Source organism: Thalassophryne amazonica, chromosome 5 (genome assembly GCF_902500255.1).
Source record: "Thalassophryne amazonica chromosome 5, fThaAma1.1, whole genome shotgun sequence".
NCBI classification, from domain to species: domain Eukaryota; kingdom Metazoa; phylum Chordata; class Actinopteri; order Batrachoidiformes; family Batrachoididae; genus Thalassophryne; species Thalassophryne amazonica.
The window spans coordinates 38271432-38293971 of NC_047107.1; the positions used below are offsets into that span (position 1 = coordinate 38271432).

General features: G+C 41.6%; 1 protein-coding gene across 1 annotated transcript in view; it reads left to right on the forward strand.

The window, feature by feature from the left end:
• The window catches only part of smn1 (survival of motor neuron 1, telomeric), a 66463-nt gene that overhangs the window by 32586 nt on the left and 11337 nt on the right, over positions 1-22540 (forward strand). Inside the window, exons 2-6 of the mRNA XM_034170022.1 lie at positions 3132-3203; positions 3331-3447; positions 3662-3853; positions 4416-4595; positions 11909-11983. Coding sequence (XP_034025913.1) covers positions 3132-3203; positions 3331-3447; positions 3662-3853; positions 4416-4595; positions 11909-11983 — 636 coding nt within the window. The remainder of the gene's footprint in view (positions 1-3131; positions 3204-3330; positions 3448-3661; positions 3854-4415; positions 4596-11908; positions 11984-22540) is intronic.

Here is a 22540-nt window from a genome sequence, read left to right on the forward strand (position 1 = left end):
GACAGACCTCGTATAGGTTAGTGTCCAATCAAATGTTATTCCAAAATACACTGAATGTGTCTCATGTTTTGGGGGTGTTTCCATCCAAGAAGACATTTAGTTTGTTATTGGCATGTGCATTATGTAGATGAAATACACTGACCACTGTTTTGGATGAGTTTGGTTTAAGTCTCCATGTGTAGCAGTAATTTGTCAAGAGAGCAACGTCACTAGTGAGTGTGTTCTTCAAATCGGTAAAAACCTTAGCTTGAGTGCAGAGGCAGATGTCATCAGCATTTACAAACTTGCGAGCCTTTGTTTGTGGCAGGTCATTGGTGTATAGGCTAAACAGTATAGGGACCAGAACGGACCCTTTGGGAAAGCCATTTAACTGAAATCTCCATCGAACACGGAAATATCTGTTTTGTAAAAGCAACCTAACAATATGTGTGAACCATGGCTGCATGGTTTGATATTTTATGCAGACCTGTATGCCATAGTGTGTCATAGGCTGCAGTTAAATCTAGGAAAACAGCTCCTGTCTTCTTTCTGGACTGGAAACCATTTTCTATGTATGTAGTGAGAGCTGCAACTTGGTCACACGTGCTGCGGTTTTTTTTTTTTTTTGAAAGCCTGCTTGGTCAGAGCTCAGTCTCCTCATAGATGGGTGAGATCAGCTGGAGAACAGCACGCTCTCCTTGCAGTTCTTCTGCCCTGCTGGTACCCTTCCACTGATGCTGGAGAACTCTAAGCCAGCCAGACATGAAAGGACTCTTTCTTCAGCCCGACAGCTTCCCTCACCACAGGCAGTCCCAGCGTGATGGGCGGGCCTTAGGGTGCCTGGCATGCCCTCGTTGGCATTTGGGCCCGCCCTGGATGGACGAGCCTGTCAGTCACCTGCCTACCACAAAAAAATAGCAGGGTGCCATTATTACAATCAGTTTGTACAAATTTCCAATGTAGATGAGTCATAATAATATTGATAAACACACGTGCTTTATCTAATTTTTTTTTACTAAAATAATTGTGAATGATTCAATTGGTTCATGAAATGTTCTTGGTAAAACAGAAATGGAAAACAACATGATATGTGTAGAATGTTGACTACATAAGAAAGTGCATTGCATTCACTGGACTAACAAAAAAAATTGACATAGTAATTATGAGAAATCTCATAATTATGAGCTCAGGAAAGGTGCCTTAAAGGTTCCTTTAAGGCAGGGGTGGGCAACGAGGGCCGAGACACTGCATGTTTTCCTTGCAACCAATCACCTCAGCAGGTGGGTTGCTGATGAGCTTCTCCCTTGAACATAAACACCTGGTTGTCAATGAAATCACCTGCTGAAACACCTGAAGATTAATGAAATCACCTGCTGAGATGATTGGTAGCAAGGAAAACCTGCAGTGCTTTGGCCCTTCATGGCGCATGATTGCCCACCCCTGCTTTAAGGTGTTACTGGATGAATTAAATTCCTCCAGGGAGGGGCAGGGAGCACCCAGACTGATGTGAGCCCCTCTATCATAATCATAATCTGGGGCAAAGAAAATCCACACATTGTGTCTGATCACAGCGCACCGTCTGCGTTTGCAAATTGACGATTTTCAGTATATGGTTCTGAGTGAAGTGTTCAATGTGGCACCTTTCCTTATCTCATAATTACGAGATCGTAATTATGAGATCTTTTCTCAAATTACAAGATAAGGTGAGTATTTTTTATTTATTTTTGTATTTTTATCCAGTGAATGCAATGCGCTTCCATAACTAATAGACCAAGCTGTGAAAGAGTGAGAAGTCAAAAAACTATGCGGAACTAAAAGATGAATATACTGTATTTCTTTAATCAAGGACCACTGAGGGTCCTAGAAGAGAGTGAAAGAAACAGAGAATTTCACCGTTACGGATAGCTCACGCTGGGTATGAGTTACGTGTAGCCTATACTTGTATATGATTCATAAAGGAGGTGTATGAAGCTTTAAAATCCTATTCACTAGCCCGATATTAGAGGTGCATTTAAACTGCGCTCAGTAACCTGCACTTGCTTTACAGCCCTGCGCTTTGTTTACTTGAGTCAGACATGATAAGATTGCTCTTTCCTTCTCATTGTGCATTATAATTGCATATTCAACAGTTAAAATTTTTAAATGTCTCGGGGAGAAACCCCCAATTAAATAAGACTACAATTCTGGCCTAAAAAAGTGCCCCCTCAGAGCAATGCGGGGCCCCTCTGCAAATCTGTGGCTGGCACTGGGACTGACTACAGGTGTCCACCAATGGGTTTCAGGGTTTTTGCTATGACAAGCATGACTACAGTTTGGCCACAACTCAAAGCAGCTGCCTCATCGATGGAGGCATTGTTTAAAAATAATCATCATATGTCTAAATATACAAATAAATCTTATGGGCTCTAAAAATGGAGGCACAATGTGTACAAATGTCTACAGGGCTCAAGAGTAAAGCTTGTCCACCCGACATCGGCGAGTGAAAGGTGCTATCGGAGTAGTGCTCCATGCCTCCGTCTTGTGTTTTCTTCCTGGTCACAGTCATAGTCTGTGAAATGGGTGTAGGCAGAGGCACGGGGAGTAGGAATACCCCCACCCTACCCCCTTGGAGTAAAGACCACTTTTGTTTTAATCCCTTTCCCCTCGGTGCCTGAAATAAAGGGCCATTTGCTCAGACATTAATGTGTCAGTGTGAAGTAGAATAAATAAGAAATTCAAGATTTGTAATGTTTTGTAATTAAGGGTCATGGGGGGGTGGAGCCTACATCAGCAGCCATGGAGCGTGAGGCAGGGCACACCCTGGACAGGTCTTTGAATTAAAGCTAGCAGTCTACACTGCAAGTGCATCTTTAATTTCAGCACCACTATGGCGGTGTACAGAGGCAAAACTTAGAAAATTTGTCACTGTTCAAATACTTATGCACCCAAATGTCTTTTTATAAGACATGCTGTGTAATATTACCACCATCTGCTGTTGTGAATCCTCTGGATTCCAGGACGTTGAAAACTGTCAACCTCCATCTACAGTCAAACAAACCTCTGTCTTGTATGTGCTTAACCAGTGGATTTTATTCAGAGCACCATTACCATCTCATCATCTACTCATCTGCATAGGTTTTAATCCTGTTTGTGTATTTGGTTTTTTTTCCTAGAGTGATGATTCTGATATATGGGATGACACTGCATTGATCAAGGCTTATGACAAGGCAGTTGCATCATTCAAGGTAATGTAGCTGGACTTTTCTCTTCCTTCATTTGTTTGTTTGATTAATATACATGTTAAAGTGTCTGTTACACGTTCATGTTTGGGCTTTGGTTGGGTCCTGACTCTGGTTTGGCTTTATTTGTCAGACTGCCCTAAAGGGTGAAGAGGAGCCACAACCCTCCAAGAAAAATCAAATGAAAAAACGCAAGAACAACAAAAAGAACCAAAGCAGAAAACGAACCAATGCATCGCCAGATAAAGAGGTAAATAACTGGAATTCTAGGAAGAAAAACAGAATATAGTTCATTTGAATTTAACATTGAGGACTCTGAACATACACATGAAGAGATATTTGTCCACCTAAACTGGTTCTTTACTCGTGCTTTTGTAGATCATGAGACGCATGCTATTTGATAATCTCATTGAAACACTGAAATTAAGCTCTGATTCTACTGAAGCTGTCATGTTGTGTCTCAGTGGCAGGTTGGGGACTCATGCAGCGCCTACTGGTCAGAGGATGGCCAGCTGTACGCAGCCACCATCACCTCCATAGATGAGGAGAGGCGCACTTGTATAATTGTTTATACCGGCTACGGCAACGAGGAGAAGCAGAACCTTAAAGACTTGCTCTCTGAGGTTTCTGGAGGTGGCGAGCAAACAAATTCACAGGTAAATGCAGTATAGGTAAAGTTTGTGACAGAGAAATTGCATCATAAAACAGACATTTTCTTTGATTATTCTGTTCTATTATTCTCTGTTTTAGCCAGCTGGGAATGCATGTTATGTTCAGACTATACAGAGGCCTGTCTGTCAATTTCATGCACAGATTCTTCAGGTAGCAGGATTGTTGTTCTCTGTACTCTAAAAGGTTATGCTATATTACAGTGTTTTTACTCAGCAATGACCAGTGAACATCATCCAGCTTTTATTTCACATTTAATCAATTGCAAGGATGTTCGTGTCTTTGATTAAGTGGACATACTTGTCTGTAGTAGGTCAGGACTGTAGAAAAACAGGGATTACCTTTTCTGTCAGTGGTTGGTTGGTTCAGTGCTGTGGTATGTTACCTCATGATGTTGGAGAAGAATATTACAGGACGTGTTTCAGTGTAGGTGAAAAAAGTGATTTAGTCTATACAAGTCTGTGACTGGGTCCTGGCTAATTAATAGAAAATAGATGACTGTAGTTTTTTCTTCTTCATTGTTAAAAGTAGTATTTGTCTGAAATACAGGAGAATGAGGCAGAATCATCAACAGAGGAGAGTGACAGATCACTCACACCAAACCTACACAAACAGCAGCCACACAGTAAAGCTCACAAGTTCAAGGCTCACAGAAAACCTCCTCCTGCTTGGGCTCCTGGGTTCCCTGGGTTACCTATGGGTCCTCCTCCCATTCCGGCTTTCAGACAGGTAAGAATATTCTCAGGAGCTCCTTATCATCACACATGGATGTAGAATCAGTACAAATAAGGTCAGGCCTGGAACATGCGCTGGTGCCACATGTCACCACACCTGCTACACTACAGGAATGTCAACTACTAGGCCAGAGAGCCAGTCTGTCCCCACCTCATGAAAATGGGAGTCTGTCTGCTGCAGCAAGGTGATTCATGGGTGTGTACTTGACTTTCTTCAGCTACTTGGGTCACTGAGATACCTGCTAAATCATGTCCACAGAAACGCACCATGTGGCCAAAAAACATATCTGGCATTCCCTCACAATGCAAAGTTGTACTCCTTATCCCAATGTCTGTTCTGTTGTTCACTGTTTTAACAAGCTGGGAATGCATGTTACAGGAATCTGTTTGACAAAACCATTCCAGCAGGATCCAAAGCTCCTTTGTAGACTAAAGGCACCTTGACACTTGCACACATTTAACCACCACACTGCCGTGCAATTCGTCGTGCCAGTGCAACCCTCTGTGCTCCACTGGATGCTGTGCTTTGTTCCGCAGGATGCTGTCTTTATATAAAATAATTATTTTGTAGCGGATTAATCATTTGCTTTCAGAGTTTGGCTGATGAAACCATCTGTAATCACTTCCGGAATCACAGCTTTTTTCCTCTGTCTCCTGCGCTTCATGATGTGGAGAATGCATTTGGAATCATCTGAAAGGCAATTATTTGTAATATTTATATTGTAATGGCTTGGTAAAACAGTTGCATGTTCTTTCCTTCTTAGGAGTATCTGTAAAATTATGTTTATTATAGATTTAACGTCTTGTCATAATCCATCAGCTGAGCTGTGCTGTGATGCGGCCCGCTGATGCAGTGGCTCGCACTGACACTCAGTGTTTTTGAATTGTTTGTGCGATGTTTACGTGTAGTTCACAAAATTAATTTGTGCCAGAGATTTTGAACATTTCAAAATTTTCTTTGCCCACAGCCACGCACAGTTTACAACAAGTTTACTCTCTGGCACGGCACATTGCGTACCAGTGCACAGATCAAATTCATGCAAATGTCAAGGTAACATAAAGGCCCCTGACACTTGCACGTCCTGTGTCGTGCAGGCGAGTAAACTTGTCTTTAATGGGTGTAGACTGAATGCGAGAGGGGCATCGGCGTGTGCAATTGCACAAAGAGAATCTTGAAATGTTCAAAAAACTCTTTCACACATAAATGTCGTGCAACATTGCATGATCTTTTCACCAACACTGTGCAGCTCGTCAAGTAAAGAAGTGAAAACTGCGAGTGATTGCATCAGCGCACCGCATCAGAGTGCAGCTTGTCTGAATGATAACGAGATGTTAAATCTATCACAAACATACTTTTACAGCTACACACATTAAGGAAAGAACATGCAACTGTTTTACCAAGCCATGACAATGTAAACATAACAAATAATTACTTTTTAAGATGGCTCCAAATGCTTTCTCCAGCTCGTTCAGCGCCAGAGTGGTCCTCTGTGATTTAGGAAGTGATTAAAGCAGTTTTCAACAGACAACTCACAGAGAAAATGATTAATCCGCTACAAAATAATTATTTCATATAAGCAGCCTCCAGCGCACAGCGTGTGGCAGCCAGTGGAACAAAGCACAGGGTCCAGCTAGGAACAATGTGCGTGCAAGTGTCAGGGGGCCTTAAGCCCCTTTCACACTGTGGCTGCTTCAAGTTGCTTCTTGTGGCATGACGACGCAGGAATGTCTGCATCAGGTGCGCGCAGCAGGGGAGCAGAGAGGAGGTGACAGCACAGAGGAGAACCTGCAGGCAGTCTGACTCTGCACAGAAAAACAAAGTGCACAGTTTGGCTGCAGCCAGACTGTGCACTTTGATTTCTTGTCAAGTTTATATTTGTTCTTGTGCTGAGCTGCAGGTCTGCGCTCTGATTTCTGTTATAGTTTCTTTCTTCCTTTGACTGAGAGCTACGTGCGTGCGCGCATGCACGAACCATCTGTTAGTAAATGTGGAGATGTCTGGTGTTATACTTGATGTGGACATGTCCTATCTCTGGCAATCAGTCTGTGAGCAGGACTTATGTCCTTTTTTATCCTTTATTTAACATAGTGATGAGAGAGTTTGAGGGGAGAGCGAGGAAGTGCCTGCAGCCAGCCAGTTTTTGTTCTTTTTTCTTTTAATTGTTCACATGTGCGCGCGCAAACTAATCGTCCGTGAGTGGACTGGAGATGTCCGGACTTTTTACTGGATGTGGACATGTCCTGTCTCTGGCAATCAGTCTGTGAGCAGGACTTTCATGGACTTTATTTAAACACATTTGTGAGAAAATCTAAGAGCGAGGAGCTGCAGCAGCTGTCAGGCTGCAATCAGCATTTTGTTTCTGTGCTTTTTGCACGTGTAGTTTTACTGCATTGTGTACACAGTATAAAAGCAATCCTGCATGATTTATACTTCGGGAACAATGGAACACAGCAGGAATCATAAATTGGCGTCAGGTGACATTGTATTGTGAGGGTGTGGCATGCAGTCACATTGAGTACCATTGCGTTGCCCTGACTTGCACTGAAACCACTTCCTATCTGCGTCCTGTGCTCGATGCAGAAAAAATTAAACGTTTAATTTTTGGTGTCCAATTCGCTTTGTCCTTTGCATCCCTCGCACTGTTGTGGTGTTAAGCTACAGTGGGGAAAATAAGTATTTGACCCCCTGTCAGTTTTGCAGGTTTTCCCACCTACAAAGAATGGAGAGGTCTGTAATTTTTATCATGGGTACACTTCAACTGTGAGAGACAGAATCTAAAAAAAAAAATCCCGTAAATCACATCGTATGATTTTTAAATAATCAATTTGCATTCTATTGCATAAAATAAGTATTTGGCCCCCTAGAAAAACAGAGCTCATCAATTGGTACAGAAACATTTGTTTGCCATTACAGAGGTCGGATGTTTCCTGTAGTTCTTGACCAGGTTTTCACACACTGCAGTAGGGATTTTGGTCCACTCCTCCATACAGATCTTCTCTAGATCTTTCAGGGTTGGAGTTTCAGCTCCCTCCAAAGATTTTCTATTGAGTTCAGGTCTGGAGACTGGCCAAGCCACTCCAGGACCTTGAAATGCTTCTTACAGAGCCCCTCCTTAGTTGCCCTGGCTGTGTGTTTGGGGTCATTGTCATGCTGGAAGACCCAGCCATGACCCATCTTCAATGCTCTTACTGAGGGAAGGAGGTTGTTTGCCAAAATCTGGCAATACATGATCCTATCCATCCTCCCTTCAATACGGTGCAGTCATCCTGTCTCCTTTGCAGAAGAGCACCCCCAGAGTATGATGTTTCCACCCCCATGTTTCACGGTTGGGATGGTTTTCTTGGGGTTGTTCTCATCCTCTTAACATGGTAAGTGTAGTTGATTCCAAAAAGCTCTATTCTGGTCTCATCTGACCACATGACCTTCTCCCATGCCTCCTCTGGATCATCCAGATGGTCACTGGTGAACTTCATACAGGCCTGGACATGTGCTGGCTTGAGCAGGGGGACCTTGCTGCCCTGCAGGATTTTAAACCATGACTGCATCATGTGTTACTAGTGTAATCTTTGTGACTGTGGTCCCAGCTCTCTTCAGGTCATTGACCAGGTCCTCCTGTGTAGTTCTGAGCTTTCTCAGAATCATCCTTACCCCACAAAGTGAGCTCTTGCATGGAATCCCAGACCGAGGGAGATTGACAGTCATCTTGTGTTTCTTCCACTTTCTAATAATCATAACAGTTTTTGTCTTCTACCAAGCTGCTTGCCTGTTGTCCTGTAGTCCATCCCAGCCTTATGCAGGTCTCCAGTTTTGTCCCTGGTGTCCTTATGGCCCAGTCACATGGCACATGACGATTGCTGAACGAAGGGAAAAAGTAAAAAAACGTCACAATTTGTTGAGAAAAGGTGGACGAAAGAGCTTTTATCACAGAACAGTCTGCGAAGCAAGAGCGCGAAAGGGCCGAAAGAGGAACTTAACAAAATCAAAGCGCATGATCTTGATGCTTTAACGAAACGTGCCTGGAGCCACAGCTGGAGCAGCGTGTGTCTGGATCTCTGAGTTCCAGGACTCGGAGCTGGGATGGAGCTCATAGCGCCTGAGTCCTGGAGAAACTGCAAACAGAAGCTGTGGAGATCTGTGCGCACGTTGGTGGACCACCTGCTCTGGTTCCTCGTCCAGAACAAAAGAGGGATCATCTCCATCGTTATCAGAATCCTCACTGTCTGTCCACACGCTGCGCGCTCCGTTTTGCTGTAATTTAAAAAAAAAAAAAAAAGTGCTGTGGTCACTGCTCTATCACTGTATTATGTTCTAAGCCATATATATTGATTTATAACAAACTGTCAAAAGGGAGAATAAATATAAGTGTAAAGATGATTGACTATATCAGAGCAGCAAATTGATCAGTGCGTGTGAACGTGCGCATTGACTCACGTGCGGTTATTTCCACCAGCTGATCACTGATCCACAACGTGAATTCTTTCTTCCAGAACAGCTCTTTATATAATCAATTTGTGGCAAAATAATTAATTATATCCACACAAAAGATTAATTCTGTCCTATGTAAGGTGCCTGAGCCCATTGAAGCTGCCCCCCCCCCCTCCCCCCCCCACACACACACAGATTAAAAAAATCCAAGCAAGCAGGCTGAGTTTGCCCTGTAATTTCCAATGGTACATGAAGCAGCAGCAGCCTCAGTGCTCACAAACCGGCTTCTGCACGGTGCTCCAACGAAGTCAACTTAAACAATAATGTTACAAAAACTACACAAACGATTTAAAAAACGTCAAGAACGACAGCAAAACGAGACACGGATGAATTGAGGTTTTCGTTGCCCTTCGTTCAAATTTTTCAACAGTTTAAAAATCGTGACGTAGCGCCAGCTACAGGAATGAGGCTGCGCGAAGGTTAAATGATGCCAACGACAGTCAACGAAAGTCCAGATTTCTTGTTTCGTCAGGGCTGCGTCACCCTTCGTTAAGTGCCATGTGACTGGGCCTTTAGACAGCTCTTTGGTCTTGGCTATGGTGGACAGGTTGGATTGTGATTGTGATTGATTGAGTGTGTGAACAGGTGTCTTTTATACAGGTAACAAGTTCAAACAGGTGCAATTAATACAGGTAAAGAGTGCAGAATAAGAGGGCTTCTTAAAGAAAAATTAACAGGTTTGTGAGAGACAGAATTCTTGCTGGTTGGTAGGTAATCAAATACTTATTTTATGCAATAAAATGCAAATTAATCATACAATGTGATTTTCAGTTTTATTTATTTATTTATTTTTTTAGATCTGTCTCTCACAGTTGAAGTGTACCTACGCTAAAAATTACAGACCTCTCCATTCTTTGTAGGTGGGAAAACCTGCGAAACTGACAGGGGGTCAAATACTTATTTTCCCCACTGTACATTGTCTCAGCACTGGGTTGCATCCACGTGGCGTTGTCATGACGCCGCACAATGCAACTTGAAGTGGGCCCGGTGTGAAAGGGGCTTTAGGACTAGTATCTCACTGGGCACGACTGTTAGAGAGTAGTTGGAGATCCAGATTAGAGACCAAACACGCAAATGAGTGGCAAATTTGCAGTTGGTATCTCACTGAAGTGGTACAAATAACATGTTGCACACAAAGTGCTCAGCTGGAATTAACCTGCTATTATCCATGTGAATAGACGTTGTGGACATTCCCCTGACTGATAATAATAAAACAATAACAACAAAACCTTTTTCAGAGATTAAAATTCTCCATCTGTAAAACAGCTTTACATCAATTTGGCTGCCAAAAAGCAGCATTTATATGGTCATATGCTAAAGTAGGAAGCATCTGGGACCTTGAACCTTCTTTCTCCTGCAAAGGTATCTCCATAGGCAAACACTTCTGCTCAGCGAACTCATGACGCCATGAGATCTTCCCACTTCTCTCTTTTTCTCTCTCTCTCTCTCAAAGGCCATTTAGAGACACTAATGTCACTGCCAAGATGATTCTAATAATTCTACATATTCAACACTTTCACCATATACAAATACACCTCTGATTGCCGAGTCCAAGAAATCAGTGAAAGCTGGGATCTTTGTCTTGATCCAGGGCGATTACAAACCCAGAAACTCTGATTCCTCACTCAGCTTCTTAAGTGCTGCAATCAGGACATCCAGTGACTACACAAATATCACAGCATCATCCAAGAAGTCAAAGTCAGTAAAAATTTCCTGACCAGCAAATGCACTTGAACTGCTCGTTTCCACCATCCTACCTAACATCTAGTCCATGCAAGCATTGCACAGCGTAAGAGCCAGAACATGTAGCTGATGAAGTTGTAGTTACTGTTTGTGTTTTATCCATCTGTTGTTGCATATTTTTATTTATTTATTTTTGTGTCAGATTGGAGGGTCAGTTCAGTATCCCTAAAATGAGGGTTTTAGTCTTTCCAATATATCCCATTTATTGAACACGAAAAAAAGAAAAATCTAAACAGTACTGTAATTTAATGCTCTACCAAATAATAAGTCCCTTCGGCTGCTCCTGCATGTTGATTTGGCACAAGTTTTACACCGGATGCCCTTCCTGACACAACTCCACAGTATATGGAGAAAGGTGGCAGGGGTTGGGTTTGAACTGGGAACCTTCTGCAGTGAAACTAACCCCCTACCAAATGAAAAGCCAAATTTCTTGTTTTATTATGTTACAAAATGCTTTTGCATGAAGAAGCATGTTTTAGTGGATGAAGCTTACTTTGTCCTGTCCTTCTTTTGTATTGAATTCAAAGTAGTTGTTTACTTCCTGAAAACAAAACAGTTGTTAAAATAGTTTGAGACACATAACTAACTGAAGAAAAAAGGAAGTTCATTAAACAGTATTGCAACATAAATTTTATTTCCTGTAATAAAGGTGGCTCACACCTATTTAAAACTTCCAAGGGATGTGAAATGTCAACAACTGGTACAATGTGAGCAGTAAAAAATACAATATAAACATTTATGGGGTAATAGACACATGAGCATCTCAAAGTTACCATTTATGGCAGATGTTGACATCTGTATTTTTGTGGTGCTGCAATTAAAAAGTGGGCTATAAAAATCTATTTTTAAAGCATGTATCCACGTGTGTGGAGGCTTCCTGCAGGCACCAGGTACTTTTTGTGGAAGATGCTGAGATTATAAGAAGCAAGTGACCCGAACTGAACTTATTTTATGTAAAGCAGGGTTCACATGAAAGTGTTGCTGGAACTGTTAGCCTGTTGTTTATGTAAAACCTTGTGATTATGTTAATTCAGTGTGAATGAGACCTGTGTGTTTTTTGTTTTTTTTGTAACCTGCAGGGGGGAAGCAGGCAGTCTGGTGGTTATGGCCCTGTTCCGCCGTCCTGGCCTCCCATGATGCCCTTTGGGCCACCAGTGAGTTAACCTGTGTATGTATGTATATAGATAGGTAGATAGAACTAGTTTCATGTTCTGTGTAGAAGGAGGCAGGATCTTGTGCCTGAGAAAAGGAGGTGTGGCCACACCCCCTCTGCCTGCTGTGTGTGACTGACTGGTAATGGAGGGAACGGCGAACCAACCAGTTGAAGCAAGCAATTGCATTATTCCAATCAGAAACTTTGGAATATGAATAGGAATCTAAAAATATACATGGAATTGGTTAATTTACTTTTTCTTCTGAAATACAAACCTAAAAGCATAAGCGTTCTGATGCCACATTTGATGTTGAACCACTGTGCTCGGATGAAATCAGACCGCATTCCAGTTTAGACGCCACCGACTTATAACAAAAGGTGATGTTTTCCATGAATTACAGTAATATTTCACGGTGGAGATGACAGGCAAATAGCGACACTGTACATTGATTTCAGTCTATACAGAGTGAGATTTTGTGAGATGCTGTCATTGCGCAAAACACAAATAAATTTAAAATGGGCAAAATATTAAAGGGAGTTTGGCTGCACATGTTGCATAAAAGCAAAACACTTAACATGCTGCACAGTAAAATCATCCTAACGCTAATCACAAGATGTAATCTAAGTCAGAAATGTTTCATGAAAAAAGAAAGTTTACATTTATATTAAGGGTCAAAGGGGAGCTGGAGCCTTTCCCAGTGGTTATTAGGTGACAGGCAGGGTACACCCCGGAAAGGGCATCAGGCTATCACAGGGCCACATATAGACAGACAACCACAATCACCCGCACGCACACCTACGGACAACTTAAAGTTTCAAATTCACCTGGCCTGCATGTCTTTGGATGTGGGAGGAAGCCGGAGCACCCGGATGGAACTCACGCAAACAGGGAGAACAAACTCCACACAGAAAGGACCAGACAGGGAGTGATCCCAGGACAAACAAACACTATTCACCCATATTTTTCATACGCAGAGGCATGTGACACTGAGGGCAGCAGCTTGAGTTTTTGATATCTTGGATATCTTGATTGGTTTTTCTAACGAGACAACAGACCAAAGCTTGCCAGATCCTCTCCAACTCCCTCAGCTTGTCTTTCAGAATGAATCTAATTCTTTCCCAATGAAGAGTGTCTGTCAAATCTGTCAGCCAGTGTTGGAAGAAGGGCACCTGTTTTGTTTTCCAGAGAAGTAAGTTCCAATTTTTTGGCAGTTACAACCCCATATTTTAGAAGGTGCTGCTGTGCTACTTTAAGTTTCATAAGCTCATCAGAAATTCCCAAAATTATTAAAATAGGATCTGGATCTGTCTGAACTTCCACGATCATGGGGGAAAAGTTGAATATTTCACACAAGCACTCACATAGTTTGGGGCATAGGGCATATCTATATGATAAGGTAGTGTCCATGGATTCACGTTTCTCCCACAGATGTGGTACTTCTGGGAATATTCTATGCATCTTTGTGTTTGAATAGTGTAATCTGTGTAAGATTTTGAATTGTTTTAAACAGTATTGGGCTTTAATAGAACAGTCATGGATGTGCTCTAAACTCTCCTCCCACACACTTTGGTATATAGGCCCCCTGACATGACTTTGATGCATGCACTGGCACGCCCTGTGATGTGCAGGAGAGTAAACTCTTTAAGGGGTGTAGACTGATCGTGAAAGGGGCGTCGGTGTGTGAAATTGCACAAAGAGAATTTTTAAATATTCAAAAAAATCTATCGCGCATAAATGTCGTGGAACGTTGCGTGATCTACTCGCCAGCACTACGTGCAGCTCATCAAGTCAAGTAAAGAAGTAGTGAACAGAGCAAGTGGTTGCGTCAGTGCACCGCACCAGAGCGCAGCTCATCTGAATGATTATAACGAGATGTTAAATCTATCATAAACGTACTTTTACAGCTGCACACAAGAAGGAAAGAACATGCAACTGTTTTACCAAGCCATGACAATGTAAACATGACAAATAATTACCCTTTTTAGACGGCTCCAAATGCTTTCTCCGTCTCGTTCAGCACGCACACGCTCGAACAGCTGCAGCTGGAGCAGTCCTCTGTGATTCAGGAAGCAATTAGAGCCATTTCCAACAGCTAAGAGAAAATGATTAATCCGCCACAAAAATAATTATTTTATATACACAGTGTCCGGCGCACAGCGCGTGGCAACCGGTGGAACAAAGCACAGCGTCCAGCTGGGTGGGATTTTCACGACAAAGTGCATGCATCAAAGTCGTGCAAGTGTCGGGGGGCCTTATGAATGTATCAAGCTCTCTTTCCCACTTCTCCTTTATACAGTTGAATTTCAGAATGCACATGCTTTGTAGAGCCTCGTATAGTTGGGGGATTATGAAATGTGAGTTGGCAACAATTTAATGAAGCTCTATAGCTTGTCTTGTTTTGCCCTCTCAAAATTAGGAATGTGTGATTTAACATGGTCTCTAATCTGAAGATATTTGAAGAAATAGTCCTTGGGCAAGTTTTGTCTCTGCTGGAGTTGTTGACAAGCAAAATCCTTTGAGTGTACAGGTTGTCAATATTACAGATCCTAATCTGTTTCCAGATATTGAAGGTCCCATCCATATTGGAGGGAGGTAAGGTGGGGTTTGCTTGTATAGATAGTTAAAACGGCACTGTACTGAGCTTGAAATGTTGTTTCAGTTGTCTCAGTATCCTTATTGTGTCGTACATGATAGAGCTGTACTTCAAGTATGCTGTGGACTGGCACAGGTGATAATATAACTGCACTAACAGAGTACAATAGGCCAGTGATTCTGAACCGGGGTGCCGCGGCACCCTAGGGTGCCGTGATCGATCGTCAGGGGTGCCGTGGGTATTTTTCATATTCGCGATTATTTTTCATATTCGCGATTACCGTGAATTATTTATTTTATCCACAAAGCATAAAACGACTCAGAATCTGATGTCAAACGTGCTGCAGCCTTGCTCTCGTCTTAAGGCGGGACAATAACAAGGAAGCTGACAGCAGATTAAAACAGTGCTGTCTTCTTCAAAAGCCTTCTAAAATGCGGAGCTGTCGGTGTGTGTGTCTGTGCTTGTGTGTGCGCGCGCGCGGAGTTAACAGGCTGCAGACTGTGAGGGAGGGGGTGAGGGAGGGAGGGAGGGGGTGAGGGAGATTCCTGAATGCAGGCGCGACACGTTCAGTGCGCAGCGAGCGCGGAGCAGAGAGAGGATTTTAACCCAAGTGAACGTTAACAAAACGGAAACGTGAAGCTGCCTTTACTTCTCTCTGAACTTTCTCTAAAGGTGTGATTCTGCCGTTACCATCCTGTTCACACCATGTGCGCGTCGTATGCTGAATTTATGAGATCATGAGGTGAAATAAATGGTCAAATATCTTTAAAAACATATTTAAAAAATGAGAATATATGAATGAACTGAGCCACACAAAAAAAAAAAAAAACAATGTTCAGACGCAGAGATCACAAAAAGCAGGTGAGAACTCTGAACTTTAACAGCTGTTATTTTCCAAAGGTATTTATTTGTTCAATCTTGAGCTTAATGCAGTGTTTAAGCACAAAACGTGACTGATGAGGAGAAACAATTTCAGAAATGCAACAGAAACAACCACAAATCAGAAAAAGGTGGGACTGTATGTAAAATGAAGATAAAAATAAAAATGTTGCACCATTCCCAGTTTCTCCACTCACAGAAGCCAAACGTTCTTCCAGAGTTGTATAATTATACTACAATAGTAGAATATAAAGAAGGGGAAAAAAAAGAAAAAAAAAATAGACAATATATTCGTCAATCGCAATTATTTGTCTGACAATTAATCGTCTCCAGAAATTTCTAATCGTGACAGCCCTACTTGAGATCAGAGCGCAGAATGCTTGAGGATTTTGAACCAGTCCCAGCAGAAGACTGCCCCTCCCTGAGCCTGGTTCTGCTGGAGGTTTCTTCCTGTTAAAAGGGAGTTTTTCCTTCCCACTGTAGCCAAGTGCTTGCTCACAGGGGGTCGTTTTGACCGTTGGGGTTTTACATAATTATTGTATGGCCTTGCCTTACAATATAAAGCGCCTTGGGGCAACTGTTTGTTGTGATTTGGCGCTATATAAAAAAAATTGATTGATTGATTGATTTTCGAAATGCGGTGTTTTCTGTATCGATTTTCTATTGCGATAACTGGGTTTTGCGCAAAACCAGAGGTAATAGCCTTATAATATTATTTTGGTTGGTGGTGTGCCGCAGGATTTTGTAAATATAAAAAGGGTGCCGCGGCTCAAAAAAGGTTGAAAATCACTGCAATAGGCAGTCCTCACATTCCATCTGTAACCCACCATAGGGTGATTGGGATGACACACAATCAGACGTTGATGATTTGTGCAATGGAGCGTATTCCAGTAGCCCGTAAATATAGGGTGAAGTCAGGCAGCGCGAGTTCCCCGTTGGTTTTATGCTTGCAAAGATCTTTTTTTTATTCTGTAGCCTTTATAATTACATAGAAAGGGAAGAATGGTCGAGTCCAGTTAAAAAAAAAAAAAAAAAAAAAGGTTTAGTGAGGTATATAGGTAAGTTTGGGAAGAGGTAAAGTATCTGGGGCAGAAAAATCATCTTTATACCATTGACTGTACTTAGCAAAGAAATAGGGAGTGTATTCCAAAATTGGATATTGTGTTCAAGTTTGCTTCATAGAGCAAACCATCTTGATATTTTATGGTGCACAGTCTATAGTGCAAATACATGTTGGTCATGCCTAACTCCACATTGCTAGTTACGAGCGGCGATTGAGAAGTTCTGAGCCTGACTCAGGAAAAAGTAGGGTGTGATTCTTCATGTTTTGCTTTCTGAGAAACCAACATTTCTCAAGAATGTGTGGTTTTGACTCACTGGGTCCAATGTTGAGAAATGTTGGGTTCTCAGAATGCAGACGATGGAAAGCCACACCCTACTTTCAGGCTCAAAACGTCTCAATCACCTCTCGTAACTAGCAATACGGAGTTAGGCATGGCGATGGTACATGACATGAAATCTGAGCAAAAAAAAAAAACTAGGATACAAAGGATGGATTCAGTCAAGTAACCGTAGTCATGTCATGGTGGAGGATTGAGCACAACATAAAATAAAAAAGCTGTCATTCCCTTTCAGACACAAGTGCACTGGTGTTAATTTCAGCACGGCAGCATTACGTTAGCAGTATAGAGGCTTTGCACGTGACGTCACAGGTCACGTGCAGGGCGGTACCACCCACAGCTGCAGGTCAAGTTTAGCCGGTCACAATACAGTTGGCTGTGAAAACAAGCCATCTCAACTCCTCTCTCCTCTGTTTTTTGCTGTTTTGTTCTGCTATTACATCATACTAGGGTTAGAAATAAGTTTTGGGAAAAAAAAAGTCCCACTAAAACATTACTCTTTTCATTAAGGAAGCCACGGGACCACAAAAAAGGGGAAAAAAGAGTAACCTGGATTTTTCTCCACAAACACACAGCAGCACACCACATTCAGTAAAGTTAAACAGTATCACAGTGTAGGGTTGGAAATACTGAAATAAAAAATAAACGCACCACAAAACAACAGACTTTGCTCATTTTTATTTATTTATTTATTTTTTCACAAACAGAGCAGCGAACACAACATTCAATAAAGTTAATTTTCAACAATATCACAACGGGTAGGGTGTCGCCGACCAAAGGGCCCCCCCCTAAAAATCGGTCCACTTTTTGCATCTGCACATGCGTCATTAGCCGCAGTTCACGGATTAAAACCTTGTTTCTGCTTCAAACTGCACTCCAGTCATCATCTGTCTCAACGACAGATATCTGATACTTTTGTACAACAGTCATTTCCCAATAAATTCAGCATTGTTTCATTACAAAAGGCAGTGGAAGCAATCAGAGCGCCGCAGCTAAACGAGCTGTTAGCTGAGGCATTCACTGTGCATTGCCCATTTCAAAGCGTCACAGAATTTTGCCTCGTTTCTGCTTAAAACTGACCTTAGAATGATTTAAGAGGTTTTACTTTAATCATCTGATGGTTAATAATCCCATTAATCCATTTAATCGCTTTGGGTGAAGAGACTTTGTCTCAGACAAGCTGCTGAGCTCCGAAATGATGCATGCGCAGATGCTAAATGCAGACCGATCGGTCTGCTACAAGGGTTAGAAATACTGAAATAAAAATAAATGCACCACAAAAACATTACTCATTTTGTTAAGGAAGCCATGCATGATGGGACCACAAAAAAAAAGACTACTCATTTTTTCACAAACACAGAGCAGCGAACTCACCATCCAATAAAGTTTATTATAAACAATATCACAAAGGGTAGGGTTAGAAATACTGTAATAAAAAATCAATGTGCCACAAAAACGTTACTCGTTTTGCTACGGAAGCTGTGAGGCAACCACAAAAACAAGAGGGAGACTCGGCTTTGTTTTTCTCAACAAACACTCAGCAGTGTTAATAAAGTTAATGATGAACATTTTCACTAAATACTATTACAAATATGCAAGTCTGCAATCCTCAATTAACTTAAGTTCTGAGTGTACTTACACGTGCGGTGATAATGTTGATCCAGGTCCAGTCAGCTGCTGTGTACAGGCACCCAAAAACAGCAATTTTCTCCTTGTAACGCAGTAATTCAGCACCAGAAAGACACCTGGTATGTTTGGCTACTCCACTGTTAGGTTCAGAGATGACGGGTTTATCTCAACGCTTGTCTAAAACATCACAGTATGTAAAGTGTTTCTCGTGTAAATAATCCTGGAAGCCCTGCGCATGACTGGCAGCGTAGCCAGGGGGAGTGGCCAGGTCACATGTCTGCAAAGCCTTTATAGCGGGGCTATTCATCTATATTTTTCCGGGGGCCAAATTTGTCAGAATACTATGATCTGTGGGCTGGACATTCTCGTGACCTGTACTATTACTCTCAGATGTACAATTGAGACAAATGCCACTACAGTTTTTCCCTTTTTATTTAACAGGACATCAAAAGTCACACTTTAAGTGCAGGTTTCAACCAACATTAGCAGCCTCTGGTATAATAACATCACAGTCACAACAGGAATAACTGCTTTTAGTACAAGTAAAAAGTGAACAAAACCATCTTCTGGCTTGACAACAAAACAATAACTACTTCTGGCTTAATGTGCAAAAAAGAGAAGATACTTAACTTCTGGGTCGGCAGCATCACAGTAACCCTAAATGCTGTTTTTAGTGCAAAAACGTAATCATACAGCTTCTCATAAGGAACAACAACACAAACCAATAGAAGCTGCTGGCTTTATGTGCAGCAAAAATGAAACATAACCAACTTCTGGTTTAAATAACTATACATGTCACTGCTGACATTTATGAGAAAAACAAAAATGGACATTTTTTGTACATGGTGCAAAAAAAATTAAAGCTTTGTGTGTTAGAGTGTTTGTACTGAAGAGATAAAAAGACAAAATAAGAGATGGGGAAACAACCAGTCTTCTTACTACTCTACATGTTTTTTGCTATTAGTGAGAGAAGTTGTGTGTGTGTGTGTGTGTATGTATGTATGTATGTATGTGTATATATATATATTATATAATATATATATATTTTTTTTTTACTTAACTAGGGCAGAAAAATTTGGCTTGTATGGAGTGAGGGTGATCTGCAAACAGTGATGCAGATGCTAATTTGTCAAAGAGGCACGATTGTCTGTTTTTATGGCAATCATGTGAGAGAAACTGGATTCGCAGGTGTATGTTGACTGTCAAACATTCTTAACACACACAAAGCCAACCTTTTCATTTTGGGCAATTTCTCTGCAACAACATACCTAGTCCAAAAGTCTGCACAGTTTCAGTTCACTTGATGCCTGCATGTCAACAGTCTCCAGCTGCATGAGCCCTTCATCAATGTCATGTAGCCTGAGGAAGTCTCCTGCTTTGGGAGAAATGTGTGTTGTGTTGGTAAATGGGTCCCTCACTACATCCAGCAGCTCTTTTGGGATGCCAAAATCATTAAATCTCTGTGGAAAGTTGTGCCTCAGTTTATCTAGAAAATCTGACATTAGTTTTGTGACACTGGCACATTGCGATGACTTAATAAAGTCAGTGAGTGTGGGAAAGTGCAGCAGCCTGTCATTAAGATCACATGCAAAAATGTCTAGTTTATTTATAAAAGCAGTCAGCTTTTCAACGACATCAGACACTGTTTTATCCCTCCCCTGAAGACTCAGATTAAGACCATTCAAATGATGCATGATATCACGTAAAAAGCACATTCCTGAGACAAATTTCTCATCCATTAGAAATGGAGAAATTAGAAAGGTGATCATTTCCTCCGTCAGTTCACAGGCTCTCTGAAGTGGATTAACCCCATCTTAACCACCATACGTTGTTGTGTACAAATAGGTCAGAGTGCTCAGCTGACATATCAGCAAGTAATCTGCGAAACGACCTGTGTTGAAGACACAGAAGTTGTTGCTCTGATAAAGTTCACTGCAGCAATCACAGAGTCCATGGTGCTTTTCAACTCACCACTAAGCTGAGAGCAGACAACACTCTGGTGAACGAGACAGTGGAGAGAATGTAGTTTTGGTGCAACAGCAGACAGTCGTGCAGACAGTCCGTTGATCCTTCCTGCCATTGAGGGAGCTCCATCTGTAACCAGCAGGTTAACACGCTCCAGGTCTAGTCCATTGTCTTAAAAAAAAAAAAAAAAAGCAATAATCTTTAATAATCCTTCCAGTGGAATTAGGCCCAATACTAGGGGAGCTGCGACCATTGCCTTTGCAGGACTACACCAAACAAACTTTTGTATGTTCCTTAGATGACCTCAAAACACATTCAGGATGTTCCCAAAAATAAAAACTGGCCTCAAGCCAGTTACCCAAGATGGTGTCCAAGATGGCTGCCAAAATAGGGTTTGTTTGTTTTTTTTCCACTAAAACACCTTTAAATAACATAAACTACTTCCTACTATGTATTTTAATAAGGGTCTATTGGTGGCCATTTTGGACGCCATTTTGAGTCTTAAACCCATGAATGAATTTAGTTTAGGCACAAATGAGTTTGCTGTGACCTGCAGTGGTCTTCCCATTGAATCTCTGTAATATTTAAGTTGTTTATATGTTGTTTAAAGGTGTTTTATTGAAAAACCCCATTTTGGCAGCCATCTTGGACGCCATCTTTGATAACTGGCTTGAGGCCAGTTTTTATTTTTGAGAACATTCTGATTGTGTTTTGGGGTCATCTAAGGAACCTAAAAAAGTTGGTTTGGCTTAGTCTTGGGGGGGAGGGGGTGCAAAGGTAGTGGTCGTAGCTCCCCTAGTACAACAGATCCTCCTTGAAACAGTCACCATTGAAAAACTACACATACAAAGTTGTGCTATATCAGAGCTGTCACTCGACTCATCCACAGCCAACGACATGAATTCAACTTTCTTCAGTTGAGTTAGTCTCGAAAACATCTGTGGCTAAAGCATCCACTCGTCTTGCAGCTGTTGTATATGACAGAGGGATTGACTTGATTGAAGACATTACCCGCTGTTTTAGCTTGTCTTCCGCTACCACCTCGTCGACGGCAGCTAATATACATTCTTTCACTGTTTCGGAGTCAGTGAATGGCATTTTCTTTTTAGCAAGAACCCACGCAACACGCAGGGATGCTGCTGTTGTCTTCTGTTGCAGAGTGCAGCTACGGGAGAAGATTGCAGTGCTTCGCTTGTAGTTCAGATTAAGTCCTTTTATTTTTGTTTGACGAGCATCAGAACCTGGTGGATATTCATTGTCAAAACAGGAGTGAGTTGTAATGAAGTGCCTCCACATGTTATATTCCTTATTCACCAAGCAATAGTCAGAAGACAGCAGGCACATAGGATTGTCTTCGGTATTTTCTACGTGCACATATTTATCAGTCCAGTCATTATTAAATCTTCTATTTTCATTGTCAACTTTACATCTCTTCTCCTTTGAATGTGCCGTGTTATCTGCTTTTTATTCTTCTTCGAGTTTATTACCGGTTTGCAAACCAAGATGGTACATTACCGCCACCAACTGTTGAAGTGCCCGCAATGTTCTCACGTGACGTGGGTCTGTTTGGAAATGGTGCTGACATGCCGTAAAGGACTCAACGTGCCACAGAGCGCCACAAAGTGTCATAAAATGCTGAAAATTGGAGAATGTGCTTTGTAGAGGCTTTTGGTCATGTATTTATTATTATTTATGGGTAGCTGGGCTGCGGGCCGATCCAAATGTATTAAAGGGCAGCGGGCTGCCAGTTGAATAGACCTGCTGTATAGGAAGTCCACGTTCTAGCTTTCATATATGTAACTCTGTGATGCCAACAAATTGGTTCATCTATGGGTGATTCTTAGACTACGGGCACTTATGTCCTTTGATCATATTGTATGAAAAACAGAAAAAAGGGGAAATGTCACACTTTTATAGTTATCTTTACAATGAAAGTGTGTTAAGAAATTTGTTCTAGTAGTCTATGATGACTTTTTCACCTTTTTTCAGCATCATTATATGCAAATATTGCCGTTTTGTGCTTGTCCCACACCCAGAATTTTCATCTTCAATGATAAAAATGAATGGTAAAGAAACGTTTTTTCTAATGTT